At 44.1% G+C, this 24,097-nt stretch overlaps 1 protein-coding gene across 1 annotated transcript; it reads right to left on the minus strand.

Annotated features, from left to right (window-relative positions):
- Positions 1-8,987: 8,987 nt before the first annotated feature.
- LOC144482958 (P2Y purinoceptor 1-like) lies at positions 8,988-23,866 on the minus strand. The gene is made up of 2 exons (XM_078201794.1): positions 23,680-23,866; positions 8,988-11,113 (listed from the first exon to the last, which is right to left on the minus strand). The coding sequence occupies exon 2, from the start codon at positions 11,066-11,068 to the stop codon at positions 10,055-10,057; it is 1,014 nt and encodes a 337-aa protein (XP_078057920.1). The 5' UTR covers positions 11,069-11,113; positions 23,680-23,866; the 3' UTR covers positions 8,988-10,054.
- Between the last annotated feature and the right edge of the window lie 231 nt (positions 23,867-24,097).

Genomic DNA, 24,097 nt, shown 5'->3' on the forward strand with positions numbered 1-24,097 from the left:
GTGGCCACAAATAGGGCCTCTACAGATTGGGCTAGCGGGTAACACATGGTTCAATTACCGTGTAAGCGTACATGAGCCTTGTAGAATAAGTTATCTTCTAGTCCTGTCAATCTTACAACCGTGACAACATAGAGTGATGCAATTATGTACGCTATCTTAGACATGTTCGCAACAGGCAAGTATTAATCTTATTACTCTATATTAACAACTTCCCAAAGGCTGTATTGCCAACCCGAATGCGTCAGTTAATCTTGCTTGTAGTCGTCACCTGTTTTGGGGAAAGCACTCTGGTCACTTTATGGCTTATTTGTTAATATCACTCACTCGTTTCTTTGTATAATTTCAGCTGGGTCCAATGTTTCCATACACCTTTCCCCCTTATGTCCAGACAGGCACAGGTATCTCCACTAATTATGACCTCATATGGCCCATTCCATCTTGGTGCAAATCCTGGGTTTTCAGGTAATGTTTTTACTAGGACGCGACTTCCCGCTGTTGGGACGTCAGGGAGCATTTCAAGATCTCTCTGTGTGTCTCTTTCTTCCTGATTATCCTTTACTAATTTATGCATCCCTTTTAGTTGGGCACTTAGTTCCAAAACATATCATTTGATTTTGTCTTTTCATGGGCCTACATCGGCCCCACCTGTTATGATGCTTTCTAGTAATTGCATCGCCCTTCCTGTCATCAGTTCATAAGGGGTTAATCCGGTTGTCCGGTTTGTCGTGGCTCTGATTGGACCAGGATATGAAGCCTCTTCTCTCTGCCCATTCCTCCTCTATCAAAGTACAAAACCAAGACAGTAAAACTTGAAAAGTTACAGAAACCAAAGAAAATCCCAATTCGAAAGAAAAAAAAAGTTTTTCTTTAAACAGAGATGGGTATATATATTCAGACATAAGAAACGGCAAGTCACATTAACCCTTAGAATACTGAACACTGAAGTAAAACTTAATTATAAAATCTTGTTCTTTGCATAATAATTAAAGAAATATTCTCTAGCTCTGTACAATTCTTGATTAAACTCCCAGTATTTAAATTTGAAGCACATCACTTTTATCAGCGTCAGGGAGAGGGACAGTACGTATTCAGTACTTGGAAGGCTATTTTGGTGGAATGGAAATCAGTCAGGAACATGAAGATAGAGGCTGCGTTGTGGAAAATCACAGAACTCCGCATCATTACCACACCCACAAAGAAGTCTTTCCTAAATCATCGCAATTTCTCCCCACATTCTCTGCTACTGCACAAACCCCACATATTAGTGAGCCATTTTGAGTGAGAATGGGGAAGAAGAGTATTGATTCACCTGCTTAATGCACAATCCATACAAACTGCAGGCAGATTCATCCCCTTGAGCGGTGGCTTGTGGGTGTAAACTCAAGGTGCCTCACATACACATAAACCACGTCTGTGTTGGGTGGGGTATGCCACACACAGCAGTCATTCCCGCCCTCCCCACTGAATGAACGATTAAGAGAGAAGTGACAGTGCAACAACAGCATTGGTCGTTTCCCCTTCTCGCATGCAGAGCTTGCCGTTCAAGATCCTGCTACGTTTGATGGATGCATCCTACGAGTGGATAGGCTGCAGAGGTGGATGGGGATTGCAAAGCCAAGAGCAAAACACTTGCACCCCCTCCATTAACTGTGGGGGCATGTGCAGCTGTAAGGTTTATGTACTGTATGAAACAGTTAAGCCACTGGGATCTGGCTGCACAGCAGCTTCATTGGTGAGTTTAGTGCACTAAGATTAAAAAGGCCAGCTCACCACATGCATCTTGACATACACAAACCAACAGACTGCTTTAACATAAACACAATAGGCTGTTTGTCCATAACAACTGACTGTCTCATATTTATTTAAAAAAACCTTAGCGGCAGTATCTCAACTTTCACCCTGACTTTGAACATATATTATCATTTACCCCCTCCAATTAAAAAGTGGTTTTGAACCATGCCTATCAGTTCATCAATTCACTTATACGTCAGTAGTGCAAAATATTTAATTACATATCCCCCCTCCATAGAAAGCCAAATTTTGACCTTAATATGAAAATGCCAATTAAAAAGGCCAGCTCACCACAAGCATCTTGACATACACAAACCAACAGACTGCTATAACATAAACACAATAGGCTGTTCGTCCGAAACAACTGACTGTCTCATATTTATTAAAAAAACCTTAGCGGCAGTATCTCAACTTTCACCCTGACTTCACCCTAACATTTGCAGAAACAATGCAACAGGACAATTGTGGGATTACAAAAACAAACAGTTTAAACTCCAAACTTCTAATATTTCTTAAACAATTTCCTCTGGAAGCAATTTTAAGGTATTGAAGCAATTCAGGGTAATGAATAATGCAGACAAGGTAGAATTAAAAGAAAATGTGTTTCCAAAGTGCCAACGGTACAGTTGTTCCAAAGCAATATGGGCTTTACCAACACAACCTTGCGTAAAGTCAATCTAGAATCAAGGTATGTATGAACACAAAATTGGAGCAAGAATTCTTCAAGCACTCTCACCCACTTCAATCTGGTGACAACTCAGGCCCACGGATTGGATTCAAATTATTGCTCCAGTAATTGTTGTCTAAGTGTGAATCAAATAAGACTTTGCACTGGCTTTTTGGCTGGACATCCATTCATTTGTATATAGTCCTATCAAAAGACATCGCTTTCCCCATTAAAATCACATGCCACACAGCTCCAATCTTTATATGATGCACTCTTACATTATATCTAATTTGATCATTTGTTTGCGTGCAAGCACCACATTACAGTACTTCACAAAATGCCACTACCCTACCTACAAAGAAGTGCATTCAAATGCTTAGCACCAACATTTAGCAGCGTTGTGCAAGTTATTACAAATTATGGCAAAGAATGGTCAGATGCTTGGAATAAATAGCCTTTTCATGGAGGAAAACAGGAAGCTCCTACAGAATTATGTTTTTATCAATACACAATATATAATATATAAATATATTATATAAGCCTTTTCAGGATTTGATTTTATTCTCGGGTCTATATGGCAGTGTTATACTGTATAATAAAAATAATCAAGCAGCAGTTGTATCATACCACTTTACACATCATAACCATGATATCCAAACCCTTTTAATTTAAGTTGTTTCTATTTTTAAACTGAGTTCCAGATTAAAACCCCTGCATTTTAGAAAAATAACAGGCGCCAAATCAAAATCAAAGTAGGTACAATACATACTGGTTAATTGATTAGAAAAGTTTTGGTTTGATTTTAACTGGCTAGATTTTAAGCTTTGCAGTGTTTTTATATTTGGCAAACCTTGAACAATAGATGGCACATGACATTCCAACGGCAGTGCATAATTGTAGCCAGTTACAGAATACTAAACTATCAGACGTTCGTAAACACTATATTCTGTGGACCCGAATACTGCATTCTAACTGGGCAATTTGCATTGGTGTTGGTCTCCAGAAGTTAGTACTGTAGTCAGGTTTTCCTTTGGATGGGCTAATCAGAACTATCATCAATGTTAGACGATGTAATTTGTTGCATGTTAACGAAACGACATAATACAATCCTTGAATTTCATATTGGTCCAAATGTTATTTAGAATACGGCACGGTAGCACAAGGGCGGCACGGTAGCACAGTGGTTAGCACTGCTGCTTCACAGCTCCAGGGTCCCGGGTTTGATTCCTGGCTCGGGTCACTGTCTGTGTGGAGTTTGCACATTCTCCTCGTGTCTGCGTGGGTTTCCTCCGGGTGCTCCGGTTTCCTCCCACAGTCCAAAGATGTGCGGGTTAGGTTGATTGGCCAGGTTAAAAAATTGCCCCTTAGAGTCCTGAGATGTGTAGGTTAGAGGGATTAGCGGGTAAAATATGTGGGGGTAGGGCCTGGGTGGGATTGTGGTCGGTGCAGACTCGATGGGCTGAATGGCCTCCTTCTGCACTGTAGGGTTTCTATGATTTCTATAACTAGTAAAAGGACTGATGGCCAGTTGATGACAAAACAAGTTCCAACAATTCATGGTGTTACAAAGTTTAGCAATGTTTGGCAACAAATGCAGATTAAAAATACTTGATGAAATGCTTTCTTAGAAAAGTAATCTAATGGTCATAGATTTCACCATCTTTTGGTCAATCAATACAATTGCATATTAACATACAGAAGACAGAATAATCGGGAACAAAAGAATGAACAAAATGTTCTTGAACACAATGCTGAATCTGTACATTAGGTACCTACTCATTTCAGACTAAAATGCCATTTTTAAAAAGTGTTCATAATACATATTTAGTAATTGAATGAATATCTTGCAAACAGCCTCCCTCATGACGGCAGTCATTTCTCTTCTAACCTGTTCCCTTTGGCAGGCAGCATGACCAGGAAATAAAATGGTTCACCTACAGGCTCCTTTTTATTCATAAAAGGAACACCTAAAAAAAGTAATTTCAGATGTTTTCAAAAATTGCCAAGTAAAATACAGTTTTAAATGTTTTACGTCCCGCAGTAATGTTAGTCTGCTGTGTTCATTAAAGTTTGTTTAAATGGCCAGTAACTTTCAGCTCCTTTAACCACCTACCCACCCCACAACATATACTGCAAACAGATTTTGCGTGCGAGTAGCAAATTTTAGTCAAGATTCACTCACCTGGATACACTCTCAACAAGTCTCAGTATAATCCACATTCTTTCAAGTTATTTTTGATGATGCAGTTGGTGTCCTACCCAGACTGTGTCTAGTTCTGCCCAGGATTTTGTATTTGCGCTTCTGGGTTGTAGTTTACCCAGGGAGGCCATTATCTGTTATCTTTCGCCCGGGGTGAATGGTTTGTAATTTGCTGCTGGCTGCGCGTCCGTTCCCCCTCGGGTTACTGGCGCCAAGTTGTGTTCTAGCGCTTCCCCTTCCTCTGGAGGGGCGGTTGGTTCCTGTTGTGTGGACCCAGAAGGGGGCAGAGGAACAGTTTCCCCTCCCCGTTGATTCTCCTCTAATACTCAATTCCTTTTCTCCAATTCCCTTACTCTGGATTCTAATTTTTTAAATTTTATCCTTATCTTTGTTCCACTTTTTAGTGGAAGCGACGACTTGTTCAATTAGTCCAGCTAATTGATGTATTAATAATACCCCTGTTTTGTCTCTCTTTTCCCCATCTACCCACTTTCTCTGTTGTTCTCAGGTCTGAGAAACATCCCAGCCATCCCTTTGCATCTTCTTAATTAATGAGTGTCTGACTGTCATATATTTATCAATAAGGGAATCCGCAGGTCCCCACTTAGTTTCTTTTCCTGCCATCTTGCAGACTTCTACGCCCCGGCCACGATGACCTCCTCAGCAAAGTGTTTCCTCCACCGGAGTCCGGCTCTAGGTCAGGGGATCACTGACTTACCGCACCGCTTTACAAGATGACAGACAAGTACACAAACACACTAACTTTTATGGAAACAGATGGCAAACTCTGCGTTTGTTCGCCACTACAGAGTTTGATGCTAAATGACTTTTATCACTTGTGCTTCACGATCCTAAGTGCCTTGGCGCTGCTACGCCCACTTCAGGGTCCTGACCTTCATGTGGGGGATTTCCCCTCTTAACAACCGGTCTAAGGCTGCGCATTTGAGACAGGCACTTCCTTGTCCTTAGTCGATCAGCACAAGCAATCAATTCCTGTTTCTACCCGATAGTCCCATAAATTCCCCTAATTTTCACCCGTTTTTAACTGCATTGTTGGTTCAGTCTGACTCCCACAGGTTCAATAATCTTTACTCCAGTTTGCCGATCGAGGCCAACTGATCAACTCACCAGCAATGAGATCCTTGCTGACTATTCCAATTTGTTGTGGGAAAATCACCACTCGGAGTCAGATTTAAAGATTCAACATGCAGATTATCAGACAAAGCTTTGGGAGAAGCGCTGGGCTCTCCGCAGTGCACACAATCACCTTCTCAGCTTTAAAATGGCAGCTGAGCTTCTTTTATACATTTTCAAATAGTGGACAAGTACAGACATTAGCAGTTATCACATCGTTATACATTTATGCCCCTCTTTCAACGACTGATCTTGTTAACAAAACTCATAGTTTTGGTTCTGCCTTATCCCAAGCTAAGGTGATCATCTGGGCCTCAAGGTCTGATTTATTTCCTGTAGTAATTAGACACTAACAGGATTTAACTCGTTGTGTAATGTCTGTGCCTAAGTCAGCACATCTTAATGTCTTTTCACAGAGTCCATTTTGTGCCAGGTAACCATCTTGTATCTTTTAATTTTGAGTTTACTCCAACACCCACCCATTGACTCTGTCTACACTTCCTGCTGCCTCGGAAAAGCAGCCAGCATAATCAAGGGCCCCATGTACCCCGGACATTCTCTCTTCCACCTTCTTCCATCGGGAAAAAGATATGATGTGGAGTTGCTGGCATTGGACTGGGGTAGGCACAGTAAGCAGCCTCACAACACCAAGTTAAAGTCCAACAGGTTTATTTGGCAGCACGAGTTTTCGGAGCGCTGCTCCTTCATCAGGCACTCACCTGATGCAGGAGCGGAGCTCCGAAAGTTCGTGCTACCAAATAAACCTGTTGGACTTTAACCTGGTATTTTGAGACTACTTACTGGGAAAAAGATACAAAAGTCTGAGGACTGATACCAACCGACTCAAGAACAGCTTCTTCCCTGCTGCCATCAGACTTTTGAATGGACCTACCTTGCATTAAGTTGATCTTTCTCTGCACCCTAGCTATGACTATGACACTACATTCTGCACCCTCTCCTTTCCTTCTCAATGTACATAGAAACATAGAAACCCTACAGTGTAGAAGGAGGCCATTCGGCCCATCGAGTCTGCACCGACCACAATCCCACCCAGGCCCGACCCCCACATATTTACCCACTAATCCCTCTAACCTACGCATCTCAGGACACTAAGGGGCAATTTTTAACCTGGCCAATCAACCTAACCTGCACATCTTTGGACTGTGGGAGGAAACCGGAGCACCCGGAGGAAACCCACGCAGACACGAGGAGAATGTACAAACTCCACACAGACAGTGACCCGAGCCGGGAATCGAACCCGGGACCCTGGAGCTGTGAAGCAGCAGTGCTAACCACTGTGCTACCGTGCCGCCCTTACCGTACGGTATGCTTTGCCTGTATAGTACGCAAGAAACAATACTTTTTACTGTATACTAATACTTGTGACAATAATAAATCAAATCAAAGCAAGTCAAATTTAAACTCCAATAGAAAGAGGGCTAGCCTATTCATCCTTCCCTCAAAAGGTACCTCCACCATCCCAGGAATCAATCAAATGAACCTGTTCTTTACTGCTTTGAATGCATTTATACTATTTCTTTAATAAGGAGACCAAAACTGTATACAGTGCTCCATAGTGGTTCATTAGCTGAAGGAAAGTGTTTCTATTTTTATATTCCATTCCCTCTGCATTAAATGACAACATTCTATTTGTCTTCCAAATAGCCTGCTGTACCTGCATTCTGATGTTTTGTGATCCATGAATGTATTATCTCCAAATTTGCAGATAATACAAAGCTGGGTGGCAGTGTGAGGTGTGAGGAGGACGTAGAGCGGCGCCAGCCTGATTTGGACAGGCTGAATGTGTGGGCATCTGCATGGCAGATGCAGTATATTGTGGATAAATGTGAGGTTATCCACTTCGGTCGCCATAATAGGAAGGCAGATTATTATTTGAATGGGTGTAAATTGAGAGAAGGCAAATGGAATGTTGGCCTTCATAGTGAGAGGATTTGAGTATAGGGTTAGGAATGTTTTGCTGCAATTGTACAGGGCATTGGTGAGGCCACACCTGGAGTATTGTGTGCAGTTTTGGCGTCCTTATCTGAGGAAGGAAGTCCTTGCAATAGAGCAAATGCAGCGGAGGTTTACCAGGCTGAATCATGGGACGCAGGTCTGTCATATATGGAGAGAATAAGTCAGTTAGGATTGTTTTCATTGGAGTTTAGAAGAGTGAGAGGGGATCTCATAAAAACTTACAAAATTCTAACAGGATTGGACAGGGTAGATTCAAAAAGAATGTTCCTGATTATGGGGCAGCCCAGAACTAGGGGTCATAGTTTGAGGATAAGGGGTAAACCTTTTAGAACTGAGTTGAGGATAAATTTCTTCACCCAGAGGGTGGTGAATGTGTGGAATTCACTACCACAGAAAGTAGTTGAGGCCAAAACGTTGTCTGATTTCAAGAAGAAATTAGATATAGCTCTTGAGGCTAAAGGGATCAAGAGATATGGGGGGAAGGTGGGAATCAGGATATTGAATTCGATGATCAGCTATGATCATAATGAATGGTGGAGCAGTCGCGAAGGGACAAATGGCCGACTGCTGCTTCTATTTTCTATGTTTCTATCTGCCTCAATAAGGTGACTTTTCATTCTTCTAAACTCCAATGAGTACCAGCCCAACCTATTCAACCTGTCCTCATCATAAAAACCCTCCATACCTGAGATCAGCCGAGTGAACCTTCTCTGGACTGCTGCCAATGCCAGTATATCTTTTCTTTGATAAGGGCACCAGAACTGTTCACTGGTAATGAAAAGGCTGCGATGAGCTGATAAGATTCCTTGAAAGATGTTTGATGGGGGGGCGGCCGTCACATGGAGAGGATGCTTCCACTTGTTGGGGTGAGAAAGGTGGGGTGGGATGGGAAGAAACCAAAGCGAAGGGATGTAAATATAAGTTAGTTATACAAAATCGAACAGGGAATGCAAGAAATATTTCTTTATTCACAGAGTTAGGAAGTGGGAAGTTGCTCCCACATGCAGTAGTTGTGATGATTAGCGCAGACGCCTTTCGGGTGACGTTAGATACGAGGGAGAGATATGTGGAGTGTAAATACTGCTGGAGATCAGGTGGGCTGTTTTAATGCTATGCATTCTACGCAATTCTGTGCAGTGAAACAACAAGATGGAATAACCAGCAGTAGACTAATCTGTATGCAGACACCTCAGCACAAAGGAGAGTCACAGCCAAAGGCAATAAATAAAATAATATTTAATCAGTTATTCAAGTACATGAGCTTTCTTCTTTACTTCTTTGTGAAGCTGTGAATTTTATGCAAGAATGTAAACATGGTGGATTAAGGCAAAGCATTCTCTGTCCATTCAAACCAGATAATGGTCCATTTATTCAAAGGTTAATATCATTGACAGTAGGTCCATATTTTCAAACTAGTTGTATAGCACTGTTCCCATCATAAATTGGAAAACTTGAAGTTAGAACCAAGAATAACTGTGATTGGGTTAACGGTTGAGTAGACAATGTTTGAATGTTTAATTGTGAGCTGCTGCACTCATTACACTTTCCAGAATTGAAACGTTCAGTTGAAGGTCTCAAATATAATCCTTACTGTCAACCCAAAAAAGATATTGTCCGGAATTCTCCAGTCTCGCACTGCTGCCAGCGAGAATGGAGAATTTGGCTAAATCTCCATTTACTACAGCTGGAGAATCCATGCAGCTGGTGAGGTCAGATTATTCCTGCCATATAAATTAAAAATTACCAAACCAGCACTTCCTGAAACTGGAGTTCATCCAACCCTCCGCTGCCCTTGAGCTAACTTGCACTAACACCGATTCACCCATCATCCCTGTGCTTGATGACCAACACTGACTCACTCTTGTTTAAATCTCTCCATGGCCACTACCCTCTCTAACTCTGTAACCTCATAGTACAAACCTCCAGGGCCACTGCTCTCTTGCAATTCTGGCCTCTTACGCATACCTCAGTCTTCTTTTCTCCACCATTGGTGGCTGTGCCTTCAACCGCCTCGACCCTAAACTCAGGAATTAACCCTTTCCAACTTCTCTAATCGTTCTCTCCACTTTTAAGATACTCCTTAAATACACCGTTTTGATCAAGCTTTTGGTCTCCTGTCCCAATACCTCTTTATGGGTTGCATTATTCTGGTAATGCTCCAAGGAAGTGCTTGGGGACAAATTAGCTACATTAAAGGTGTTATATAAATATAAATGGTAGGCTAAGGAGGAAGCATCATCATTCTATGATGTATTCTTGTGTCATAAAGTGAACTGTTTGCTTTCCTAGACTACAGACTCAGTCCTTTTGATGATTCTTGTGGCGGTCGTAGTGAATTTCCTCCTGAAAGTATCTCCCGCCAGGAAGTACAGGATCGGGTCCACAAAGCTATTGAGGCTGGCGAAACCCCTGGTCACTTGATAGGTGGCATAGACCCTCTTGTTCCATTCACACGTCTCTGGCCCCTGGTAGTAAAGTCTAGACTGAAGATTCAGGTTCTTCATCACGTGGAAGGGGAGGTAAGCGACGGCAAAGACCGCCAGCACGATGATGACGAGGCGCACAGACTTGCCTTGGAGTGGCGTCCTCATGTCGTTGCATATTAGCGCCTTCGCTATAAATCCGTAACAGACCAGGATGGTGGCAAAGGGGATACAGAAACCAAAGAACGTGGTCAGCATGCTGTAAATGAAGTAAGTGTGCAGGAGGTCTTTAGAGGTCGTGTCGTAGCATATGGTTCTTATTGTTCTGTTTGTGTCCAGGTATGGCCCAGAGAAGTTGGCTTTGTTGGCAACCTGGCGTATTCGGGAGAAGTACAGAATCGGAGCGATGGTGGCCATCACGGTAACCCACACGCACACACACACGATGGTGGCCGATTTCTTCTGCAACCTGCCCAGCGATTTCATGGGGTGGACCACCCCCATGTACCTGTGCACGCTGATGCAGGTCAGAAACAAGATGCTGCTGTACAGGTTAACATGGAAAATGAACCTCTGCAGTTTGCACAGGGTCTCCCCGAAGATCCAGTCACTTTCCTTGAGGTAGTAGAAAATCAAAATGGGCAGGGAGGCGACGTAGAAGAAGTCAGCCAAGGCAAGGTTGAACATATATATGGTGATGCTACTCCAAGGCCTCATGTGGAAGATAAACATCCAGAGAGCAACACTGTTTCCCAATAATCCCATGACAAAGACTATGAGGTACATGATGGGCAGATAGCAAGACTCAAATTCCTTGTTGATAGAGCAGTCATTGGATGGCAGTTGCGTCATTGTCTCCACCTCAAAGCTTTTCATTCACAGTCGACAGGATGATACATATTCCTCCAAAAATGGGACCATCTGAAAGGGCAACCAGGTAAGGTTTAAATTTCTTATGTTAAGAGCCTTTACTGTTACAATGGCTCTCAGTCAAGCAACTAATTGAATAGAAATTCTCATCCTTATGTTCAAATCCATCACTGGCCACATCCCTCCTTACATTTGTCCAGTAGGGCAACACAGTGGCACAGTGGTTCACAGAAATCATAGAATCCCTACAGTGCAGAAGGAGGCCATTCAGTCCATTGAGTCTGCGCCAACAGCAATTCCACCCAGGTCCTATCCTCGTCACTCTACAGATTTACTCTGCCAATCCCTCTGACCTACGCATCACAGGACACTAAGGGGAAATTTAGCATGGCCAATGCACCTAACCCGCACATCTTTGGACTGTGGGAGGAAACCGGAGCACCTGGAGGAAACCCATGCAGACATGGGGAGAATGTGCAAACTCCACAGAGACAGTGACCCAAGCTGGGAATCGAACTCAGGTCCCTGGAGCTGTGAAGCAGCAGTGCTAACCACTGTGCTACTGTGCCGCACTGCTCCCTCCTTGGCACATCATAACTTTCAGGGCTCTGGGTCAAGTGCTGGCAGATGGGATTAGATGGGAATTCAGGTGTTTCTAACATGTCGGTGTGGACTCGATGGGCTGAAGGGGCACTTCTGCACTGTGTGACTCTATGATTCTCTGTTTTATCCCTTATTGGCACTAAAACAGATATCTGGTTGTTATCACATTGCCATTTGTGGGAGCGTGCGTTGTACAAATTGGCTCCTAGGTCTCTCATTGTTACAATAGTGACTACACTTCGAAAGTATGTCATTGGCTCTAAGGTACTTTGGGATGCCCTGATGATGCAATAGACTCTCAGTCAATCTCATTCACCCAGCTCGTTCAATGTCACTTCCAACTCGCAGTCTAACAAAGGTCATCCATATCCATGAAGAGGTTGGGGCGATGGAAACAAACCATTTGGATGAGTGTGAATGCCACAGAAAAAAACTTTCCTCTGCAAAGACACCTATGTCAGACTCTTATTTATTGACTGCAGTTCAGCCCTCAACACCATTATTCCTCCAAAACTCATCACCAAACTCTATGGCCTAGGGCTTGGCACCTCCCTCTGCAACTGGATCCTAGACTTAGAAATCATAGAAATCCTACAGTACAGAAAGAGGCCATCTGGCCTATCGAGTCTGCACCGACCACAATCCCACCCAGGCCCTACCCCCCCATATCCCTACACATTTACCCGCTAATCCCTCTAACCTATGCATCTCAGGACACTAAGGGGCAATTTTAGCATGGCCAATCAACCTAACCCGCACATCTTTGGACTGTGGGAGGAAACCGGAGCACCCGGAGGAAATCCACGCAGACACGAGGAGAATGTGCAAACTCCACACAATGACCCAAGCCGGGAATCGAACCCAGGTCCCTGGAGCTGTGAAGCAGCAGTGCTAACCACTGTGCTACCGTGCTTCCTAACCCACAGATCATAATCAGTAAGGATAGGAAACAACACCTCCTCCACGATCATCCTCAACACCGGAGCCCCACAAGGCTGTGTTCTCAGCCCCCTACTATACTCCTTATACACCTATGACTGTGTGGCCAAATTCCTCTCCAACTTGATTTTCAGGTTTGCTGATGACACCACCGTAGTGGGTCGGATCTCAAACAATGACGAGACAGAGTATAGGAATGAGATAGAGAATCTGGTGAACTGGTGTGACGACAATAATCTCTCCCTCAATGTCAACAAAACAAAGGAGATATTCATTGACTTTAGGAAGCGTAATGGAGGACCTGCCCCTCTCTACATTAATGGGGACAAAGTGGAAATGGTTGAGAGCTTCAAGTTTCTGGGTGTCCAGATCACCAACAACCTGGTGGTCCCTCCACGTCAGTGCAACAGTTAAGAAAACCCACTAATGCCTCTACTGTGGAGCGGCAAGGTGGCACAGTGGTTAGCACTGCTACCTCACAGCTCCAGGGACCTGGGTTCGATCACTGTCTGTGCGGAGTGTGCACGTTCTCCCTGTGTTTGCATGGGTTTCCTCCGGGTGCTCCGGTTTCCTCCCACAGTCCAAAGATGTGCGGGTCAAGTTGATTGGCCATGCTAAATTGTCCCTTAGTGTCCCGGGATGTGGAGGTTAGAGGGATTAGCGAGGTAAATATGAGGAGTTATGGGAATGGCCTAGGTGGATTTGTTGTCGGTGTAAGGGATATGGCATGCAGGTGTAAAATGGATTTGAAACACATCAGTCACAATCTAGTTGTATGATGGGAGTAGGCTGAATTGGCTATGTTGTCCACTTCTGCCCTTACTCAATGGGCCGAATGGACTCTTTCTGCACTGTAGGGCTTCTATGTTTCTATGTTACTTTCTCAGGAGGCTAAGGAAATTTTGCATGTCTGCTGCAACTCTCACCAACATTTTCAGATGCACAATAGAAAGCATTCTTTCTGGTTGTATCACAGCTTAGCATGGCTCCTGCTCTGTCCAAAGCCCAGTCCATCACGCAAACCAGTCTCCCATCCTTTGTCTCTGTCTGCGCTGCCTCGGAAAAGCAGCCAGCATAATCAAGGACCTCATGCTCATACTCTCTTCCACCTTCTTCCGTCAGGAAAAAGATTCAAAAGTCTGAGGTCACGTACCAACCAACTCAAGAGCAGCTTCTTCCCTGCTGCCATCAGACTTTTGAATGAACCTGCCTCGCATTAAGTTGACCTTTCTCAACACCCTAGCTATGTCTGTGACACTACATTCTGAACTCCCTCCTTTCCTTCTCTATGGAAAGCAGCCAGCATAATTAAGAACCCCACACACCCCGGACATTCTCTCTTCCACCTTCTTCTTTCTGGAAAAAGATACAAAAGTCTGAGGTCACGTACCAACTGACTCAAGAACAGCTTCTTCCCTGCTGCCATCAGACTTCTGAATTGATCTACCTTATATTAAGTTGATCTCTCTCTACCCTAGCTATGACTGTAATGCTACATTCTGTACCTTCTTTCCTTCTCCCCTCTGTACTTTATGAATGGTATGCTTTGTAATCTGTGCCTCAATTGATAAAGGTAAACATCCCATATGCTTTTTCCAGCACCCCACCAACATGCCCTGCTGTCTTTAGAGATCTATAGCCAAACACGCCAAGGTTCCTTTGTTCCACAGAACTTCTAGTTTCATGCTCACCAACTTTTACAGATGCACCATAGAAAGCATTCTTTCTGGTTGTATCACAGCTTGGTATGGCTCCTGCTCTGCCCAACACTGCAAGGAACTACAAAAGGTCATGACTGTAGCCCAACCATCACGCAAACCAGCCTCCCATCCATTGACTCAGTCTACACTTCCTGCTGCCTCGACAAAGCAGCCAGCATAATTAAGGACCCCATGCACCCCGGACATTCTCTCTTCCACCTTCTTCCTTCGGGAAAAATATACAAAAGTCTGAGGTCACGTACCAACCGACTCAAGAACAGCTTCTTCCCTGCTGCTGTCAGACCTTTGAATGGATCTACCTCGCATTAAGTTGATCTTTCACTACAGTCTAGCTTTGACTGTAACACTACATTCTGCACCCTCTCGTTTCCTTCTCTATGAACGGTATGCTTTGTCTGTATAGCGCGCAAGAAACAATACTTTTCACTGTATGTTAATACATGTGACAATAATAAACCAAATCAAAATATCAAATCATTCGAATGAAGTCGAGCCTTTTCAGAGGGATTATTTATTCACAGATATCCATAATTCTCCAGGAATGTGGGTAGTGATGTACTACAATAATAAATCAGGGATCCTGGATACATACAGCAATCTGACAGCATCTGCAAAGACAGGAGCAGGTTTTATAAGCTTTCTGGGCCATCTTAGTGAGCTTAGAGACCAGTGTGGATTTTTAAATTCATTTTTAAAAAATTAATTCGTGGGACATGGGCATCGCTGGCTGACCAGCATTTATTGCCCATCCCTAGTTGTCCAAGGGCAGTTGAAAGTCAATCATATTGCTGTGGCTCTGGAGTCACATATAGGCCAGACTGGGTAAGGACGGTAGATTTCCTTCCCTAAAGGACATCAGTGAACATAGTACATAGAACATAGAACATAGAACAGTACAGCACAGAAACAGGCCCTTCGGGCCACGATACTGTGCCAAAAATGACGCCAAATTAAACTAATCCCTTCTGCCTGCCCTTGGTCCATGTCCCTCTATTCCTCACATATGGAGCAATTACAAGGGGGCATAACTATAGGGTTCATGGTGGGAGATATAGGAAGAATATCAGAGGTAGGTTCTTTACGCAGAGAGTGGTTGGGGTGTGGAATGGACTGCCTGCAGTGATAGTGGAGTCAGACACTTTAGGAACATTTAGGCAGTTATTGGATAGGCACATGGAGCACACCAGGATGATAGGGAGTGGGATAGCTTGATCTTGGTTTCAGATAAAGCTCGGCACAACATCGTGGGCCGAAGGGCCTGTTCTGTGCTGTACTGTTCTATGTTCTATGTCTATGTTCTATTCATGTGCTTATCTAAAAGTCCCTAGATGCCCCTATCATATCTGCCTCCACCACCACCCCGAAAGTGAGTAGAATGGGGGGTGGGGGGTAGTGGGCACAGGAATATAGTGAGATGGCATGTCAGTATCTCACTCTCACACATTCCTGCCACCGGGGAGCTTTCCAAGGGGCAGCTGGGAGTATAGCCAACTCCACTGAGACGGAGAGACAATGAAGATTTTAAGGCCCCAGTTCGGGGGAGTTTTGCCAGCTCGTCAGCAAGTACCTGCTGGGGAATACCTCCACCTCCCCCCCCTCCCCTGGCCCAGCCCCGCATTGTGCAGTGAGGCCGCCAGCTCAATGGTCTTTAGCGGGATGACATGGTGGCACAGCGGTTAGCACTGCTACCTCACAGCGCCAAGGACCCGGGTTTGATTCCCGGCTTGGGTCACTGTCTGTGTGGAGTTTCCTCCGGATGCTCCAGTTTCTGCCCACACTCCAAATACATGCGGGTTAGGTGGATTGGCCATGCTAAGTTGCCCCTAGTGTCAAGGGGACTTGTTAGGGTAAATGTATGGGGTTATAGGGATACGGCCAAGGTGGGACTGTTGTCGGTGCAGACTCGATGGGCCGAATGGCCTCCTTCTGCAATGTAGGATTCTATGACTGAAAATCCTGGCCATTGTTTCCAGTTCCTGCTCCGGACTCTATTCCCCAGCTACTGACTCCCTTTCTTTCTCCTGGAAACAGTCTGAGATTGAATTGTTGGTGTCATGTTTGACTCCAGGATGGGTATCCAGTGTCATGTTCAATGCCATCAACAGGTATAGAACAAAGAAAATTATAGCACAGGAATAGACCCTCCGAGCCTGCACCTACTGAACTAAAAACCTTTACCGTTCCGGGGATCATATCCCTCCATTCCCTTCCTATTCATGTTTTTGTCAAGACGCTCCTTAAAAGTCACTATTGTATCCGCTTCCACTACCTCCCCCAGCAGCGAGTTCCAGGCCCCCACCACCCTCTGTGTAAAACAACTTGCGGGTATCTGCAGATGTTCCCCAGGCTTATGCCAATGTGTGCAGTGAGGGTACCCAGAGTATGTGCATGTGTAGAGAAACCTCTTCACATTCAACCTTTGAACGCACTTGCTCCAGGAGCTGGCTGCAACTCATATCCTTGTCAGTAATAACCCATATCCTCATCATTAATATTCTGAGAATAGCAACAGCTCTTTTTTGGTTACTTCCTTTGTTTTGTTATTGTGTTTCGCAACTGCACAAACAAACTTTGCGACTTGAAAATAAGAACAAGGACAAACGATTTCACCGATAAGGCTGGGCCATTCTTCCAACTTCAGAAATCCTGCTTGAAAGGTGATGGCAGGGTTTAGCACTCCCGCTGGGAATTTGAGTCATGCTTTGAAGAAATAGGAGGTGTAGATTTATTCGTGAATGGGACTGTTGTTTACCAAGAATGCCAGGATTTACAATCACCCCAACAACCATTCAGAGCAGTGTAGCTTGCATGTTAATTATCACAGAAATTTACTGCACAGAGGAGGCCTTTTGGCCCATCGTGCCCCTGACTGTCATAAAAGGGCTCAGTAGCCACAGTGACTGCCACTGCCATTCCAGGATGTTTCATTATTAACACTGAGTTCTCCCCAACCAGCCATCACCTCGTTTTATCACTGGAATAGTACCGGCCACGGGGAGGCGATGACCTAGGGGTATTATTGCTACACTATTAATCCAGAAACACAGCTAATGTTCTGGGGACCTGGGTTCAAACCCCGCCACGGCAAGTGGTGGAATCTGAATTCAATAAAAAATATCTGGAATCAAGAATCTACTGATGACCATGAAACCATGATCAATTGTCGGAAAAACCCGTCTGGTTCACTAATGCCCTTTAGGGAAGGAAGTCTGCCGTCCTTACCTGGTCTGGCCTACATGTGACTCCAGAGCCACAGCAATGTGGTTGACTCTCAACTGCCCTCCAAGGGTAACTCGGAATGGGCAATAAATGCTGGCCAGCCAGCAACATCCATGTCCCACTAATTAGTAAAAAAAAATCAGAGAGAGCAAGGGGTGGACACTGGGAATGTCCGTTGATCTCGGGTGGGATTTTACGGTTTTGGGATGAGTAAGGCTGTAAAATCCTGCCCAGTATCTTTTTGGCAGGGCAATTGCTTTGGATGATGAAGCATTTGATGAAAAAGAAAGTCTTATACAGCACCGCGAATGATGGTGGTTTATCCCAAGGTACTTTACAACCAAGGAATTATTTCTGAGTAATGAGGCAGCCTAACTTGCGCACAACAAGGCCCTAGAAACAGTAATATGATATTAACTGTTTCAGTGATGTTTTCAGGACTTTGACACAACAGCGAAGGAACAGTGATTTAGTTCCAAGTCAGGATGGTGAGTGAGTTGGAGGGGAACTCGCAGGTGGTTGTGTTCCCAGGTGTCTGTCACCCTTGTCCTTCCAGATGGTAGAGTTTGAGTGTTTGGAAGGTGCTGCCTTGGTGAGATCCTGCAGTGCATCTTGTGGATGGTACACACAGCTGCCACTGTTAGTCAGTGATGGAGGGACTGAATGTATGTGAAAGGGATATCAATTAATCAGGCTGCTTTGTCCTGGATGGTGTCAAGCTTCTTGAGTGTTGTTGGAGCTGTGCTCATCCAGGCAAGTGGAGAGTATTCCATCACACTCCTGACTTGTGCCTTGTAGATGGTGGACAGGCTTTGGAGGAGTCAGGAGGTGAGTTACTTGTTGCAGGGTTCTGAGCATCTGACCTGCTCTGGTAGCCACAGTATTTATATGGCTAGTCCAGTTCAGTTTCTGCTCAGTGGTAATACCTAGGATGTGGATAGTTGGGACTTCAGTGATGGTAATGACATTTAATATCAAGGTGAGATAATTAGATTCCCTCTTGTCGGAGATTGTCACTTATGTGGTGTAAATGTTACTTGCCGATTATCAGCCCAAGCCTGGATTTTGTTCGGGTGTTGCTGCGTTTGGACATGAACTGCTTCAGTATCTGAAGAGTTGCGAATTTTGTTCAATTATCAATGAACATCCCGACCTCTAACCTTATGATAGAAGGAAGGTCATTGATGAAGCAGCTGAAGATGGTTGGGCCTAGGGCACTACCCTGAGGGACTCCTGCAGAGATGTCCTGGAGCTGAGATGATTGGCCTCCAACCACCACAACCATCTACCTTTGTGCCAGGTATGACTCCAACCAGCATAGGGTTTTCCTCCTGGATCCCATTGACTCCAGATTTGCTAAGTCTTCTTCACAGAATCTTAGAATCCCTACAGTGCAGAGGAGGCCATTCGGCCCAAGGAGTTTGCACTGTCCCTCCGAACTTGCACCCTACCGAGGCCCATTCCTCTGCTCAGTGCCCGTAACCCCATGCATTCATCATGGCCAATCCATCTGCACATCTTGGACACTAAGGGGTAATTTAGTATGGTCAATCCAGCTAACCTGCACATCTTTGGACTGTGGGAGGAAACCGGAGCACCCAGAAAAAACCCACACAGAGCCAGGGAGAACATTCAAACTCCACATATACAGTCACCGAAGGCCGGAATTGAATCTGGGTCCATGGCACTGTGAGGCAGCAGTGCTCACCACTTTGCCACCATGCCGCTCAATGTCACACTTGCTCAAATGCTGCCTTGATGTCAAGGACAGTCACTCTCACCTCACCTCTGGAATTCAGTTGCTTTGCCCACATTTGAACCAAGTCAGAAGCTGAATGAAGTCAGAACCTAAACTGGGAGTCGGTGAGTAGGTTATTGCTGAGCAGGTGCTGCTTGGTAGCACTGCTGGTGACCTCTTCCATCACTTTACTGATGATAAAGTAGACCGGTAGAAGAGCAATGGTCAAGTTGGATTTGTCCTGTTTCTTGTGTACAGGACATACCTGGGCAATTTTCCACATTGCCGAGTAGATGTCAATGTTGTAGCTATACTGGAACAGCTTGGCTAGGGTCATGGCAAGTTCAGGAACACAGTCTTTCAGTAGTATTGCCAGAATGCTGTCAGAACCCAATAGCCGTCTAACCCAGTAATAAAGTAGAACTTGGAATGACAGTACAATGTGAGATTGAGAGTATAATGTGGAATTGAGAGTATCACTCAAGAACTATAATATAAATTGGGAATTACACTATTAATTGGGAATTATAGACTAACTCAAATTGGGAATAACAAAATAACTCAGGAATTACAGTAAAAATTGGGAATTTCGGTATAGCCGGGAATAACAATATAACTCCAGAATTACAGTATTAATTGGGAATTACGGTATTAATCACAGTATAACTCAGGAAATACAGCATAAATTTGGAATCAGAGTATAAATTGGGAATAGCAATATATCTCAGGAATTACAGTATCAATTGGGAATTACAGTATTAATTGGGAATTACAGTATATACTGGGAACAGCACTATATTGCAGGAGTTACAGTATAAATTGGGAATTACAGTATAAAGGGATGATATAAAGGGATAACTATAAAGGGATGAAGGAGTTGGCTAAGGTAGACTGGGAGCAAACACTTTATGGTGGGTCAATTGAGGAACAGTGGAGGACTTTCAAAATGATCTTTCACAGTGCTCAGCAAAAGTATATACCAGTGATAAGGAAGGACTATAGAAAAAGAGATAATCAGCCATGGATATCTGAGGAAATAAAGGAGGGTATCAAATTGAAAGAAAATGCATACAAAGTGGCAAAGATTAGTGGGAACCTAGAGGATTGGGAAATCTTTAAAGGTCAGCAGAAAGCCACGAAAAAAGCTATAAAGAAAGGTAAGATGGATTATGAGAGTAAACTAGCTCAGAATATAAAACAGATAGCAAAAGTTTCTACAAATATATAAAATGAAAAAGAGTGGTGAAAGTAAACATTGGTCCTTTAGAGGGTGAGAAGGGGGATGTAATAACTGGAAATGAGAAAATGGCTGAGGCATTGAACAGGTATTTTGTGTCGGTCTTCACAGTGGAAGACACAAATAACATGCCAAAAATTGAAGACAGGAAGGCTATGGCAGGTGAGAACCACGAAACTATCATTATCACGAAAGAGGTAGTGTTGGGCAAGTTAATGGGGCTAAAGGTAGACAAGTCTCCTGGTCCTGATGGAATGCAGCCCAGGGTACTAAAAGAGATGGCAGGAGAAATAGCAAATGCACTAGTGGTCATTTACCAAAATTCACTGGACTCTGGGGTGGTTCCCGCAGATTGGAAAACAGCAAATGTGACGCCACTGTTTAAAAAAGGAGGTAGACAAAAGGCAGGTAACTATAGCTTGGTTAGCTTAACTTCTGTAGTCGGGAAAATGCTTGAATCTATCATCAAGGAAGAAATAGCGAGACATCTGGATATATATTGTCCCATTGGTAAGACGCAATATGGGTTCATGAAGGGCAGGTCATGTTTGATTAATTTGGTGGAATTCTTTGAGAACATTACATGTGCAGTGGGCAATGGGGAACCTGTGGATGTGGTGTATCTGGATTTCCAGAAGGCATTTGACAAGGTGCCGCACCAAAGACTGCTACATAAGATAAAGGTGCACAGTGTTACGGGTAATATATCAGCATGGATAGAGGATTGGTTAACTAACACAAAGCAAAGAGTGGGGGTAAATGGGTGTTTTTCTGGTTGGCAATCAGTGACTAGTGGTGTGCCTCAGGGATCAGTGTTGGGACCGCAATTGTTTACAATTTACTTAGATGATCTGGAGTTGGGGACCAAGTGTAATGTGTCAAAATTTGCAGATGACACTAAGATGGGTGGAAGAGTAAAGTGTGCAGACGACGCTGAAAGTCTGCAAAGAGATATAGATAATCTAAGTGACTGGGCAAGGGTCTGGCAGATGGAGTACAATATTGGTAAATGTGTGGTCGTCCATTTTGGTAGGCAGAACAGCAAAATAGACTATTATTTAAATGGTAAAAGATTGCAGCATGCTGCTGTGCCGAGGGACCTGGGTGTCCTTGTGCAGGAATCTCAAGGAGTTGGTTTGCAGGTGGAGCAGGTAATTAAGAAAGCAAATGGAATTTTGTCCTCCATTGCTAGAGGGATGGAGTTTAAAAACAGCGAGATTATGTTGCAGCTGTATAAGGTGCTGGTGAGGCCACACCTGGAGTACTGTGTACAGTTTTGGTCTCCTTACTTGAGAAAGGATATACTGGCACTGGAGGGGGTGCAGAGGAGATTCACTAGGTTGATTCCGGAGTTGAGAGGGCTGGCTTATGAGGAGAGACTGAGTAGACTGGGGCTATACTCATTGGAATTCAGAAGAATGAGGGGAGATCTTAAAAGATTAAAAGACATAAAAGATTATACATAGAAACATAGAAAAACTACAGCACAAAACAGGCCCTTCGGCCCCACAAGTTGTGCCAAACATATTCCTACCTTTTAGGCCTACCTATAACCCTCCATCCTATAAGTCCCATGTACTCATCCAGGAGTCTCTTAAAAGACCTTATAGAAACCTTAAAAGACCCTATAGAAACTATAGGACCCTATAGAAATTACGAAGGGAATAGATAAGATAGAAGCAGGGAAGTTGTTTCCACTGGCGAGTGAAACTAGAACTAGGGATCATAGCCTTAAAAAAAGGGGAAGCAGATTTAGGACTGAGTTGAGGAGGAACTTCTTCACACAAAGAGTTGTGAATCTGCGGAATTCCCTGCCCAGTGAAGCAGTTGAGGCTACCTCATTGAATGTTTTTAAGGCAAGGATAGATAAATTTTTGAACAGTAAAGGAATTAAGGGTTATGGTGAGCGGGCGGGTAAGTGGAGCTGAATCCACAAAAAGATCAGCCATGATCTTATTGAATGGCGGAGCAGGCTTGTGGGGCCAGTTGGCCTACTCCTGCTCCTAGTTCTTATGTTCTTAATTGGGAATTACAGTATAAACTGGGAACAGCAATATATCGCAGGAACTACAGTATAAATTGGGAATTACAGTATTAATTGAGAATTACGCTATTAACCGGGAACAGTAATATAACTCAGGAATTACAGTATAAATTGGGAATTACAGTATTAATTGGGAATTACAGTATATACTGGGAACAGCAATATATTGCAGGACTTACAGTATAAATTGGGAATTACAGCATTAATTGAGAATTACGGTATTAACCGGGAACAGTAATATCATAGAAATCATAGATCATAGAAACCCTACAGTGCAGAAGGAGGCCATTCGGCCCATCGAGTCTGCACCGACCACAATCCCACCCAGGCCCTACCCCCACATATTTACCCGCTAATCCCACTAACCTACGCATCTCAGGACTCGAAGGGGCAATTTTTAACCTGGCCAATCAACCTACCCCGCACATCTTTGGACTGTGGGAGGAAACCGGAGCACCCGGAGGAAACCCACGCAGACACAAGGAGAATGTGCAAACTCCACACAGACAGTGACCCGAGCCGGGAATCGAACCCGGGACCCTGGAGCTGTGAAGCAGCAGTGCTAACCACTGTGCTACCGTGCCGCCCCAACTCAGGAATTACAGTATAAATTGGGAATTACAGTATTAATTGAGAATAGCAATAACTTAGAAATTACATTATAAATTGGGAATTACAGTATATATTGGGAACAGCAAAATATCTCAGAAATTACCGTATAAATTAGGAATTACAGGATTAATTAGCAATTGCAGTATTAATTGGGAATTACAATATATATTGGGAACAGCAAAATAACCCAGGAATTATAGTATTAATTGGAAATTACAGTATAAATTGTGAATAACAGTATAAATTGGGAATAATAATATCTCAGGATTTACAGTATACATTGGGAATTACAGTATATCCGATTGCCATGCGTGAAATGTGCCTGGAAACTGGATATTGAGGGAATGGGGACAGGAATTATCCTGGGAACTGTTTAGATTTTCCCCTTGGACACCCTGTCAAAGTGGAGGCTCACGGAGACTGACGAGTCGGCCGGGGCGAGCCTGCGCTCAGTGCAGGCTCCCCAAACACTTTACAACCACACCGAGCTTTCCTGCTACTTACTGCAGAATCCCAAACATCCAGCAGGATTGGTGTCGGCACAGCAAGATCCAACAAGCTCCCGGGGGGAATGCGAATCGCGGTTGAGCTGGCGGCCGGGTTTATATTCCGCTGAGAGTGCGGATCTTCCACAAGCACACAGCCTGACACTTCTCTCTGTTCAGTTCCTCCCCATCCCCACCTCCCTCCCTCCTCAAAATCACACGCTGTCCAGTTAACCCACAGATGGTTCCTTTCAGCACTCCACACATACACACACACACACACTGCTACAGCGACTGTATCCTCCTTTTTCCGAACTCTGAGAAACGAAACCAGTGTGTATGTGTGTGTGTGAGAGAGAGAGCGAGAGAGAACTATCAGGTTCAACATTTCACCCGTCCCTGCATGCTCAACCCTCGGTTAAAGTCCAACAGGTTTA

The sequence above is a fragment of the Mustelus asterias genome, chromosome 3 (assembly GCF_964213995.1).
Source record: "Mustelus asterias chromosome 3, sMusAst1.hap1.1, whole genome shotgun sequence".
Lineage (NCBI taxonomy): Eukaryota > Metazoa > Chordata > Chondrichthyes > Carcharhiniformes > Triakidae > Mustelus > Mustelus asterias.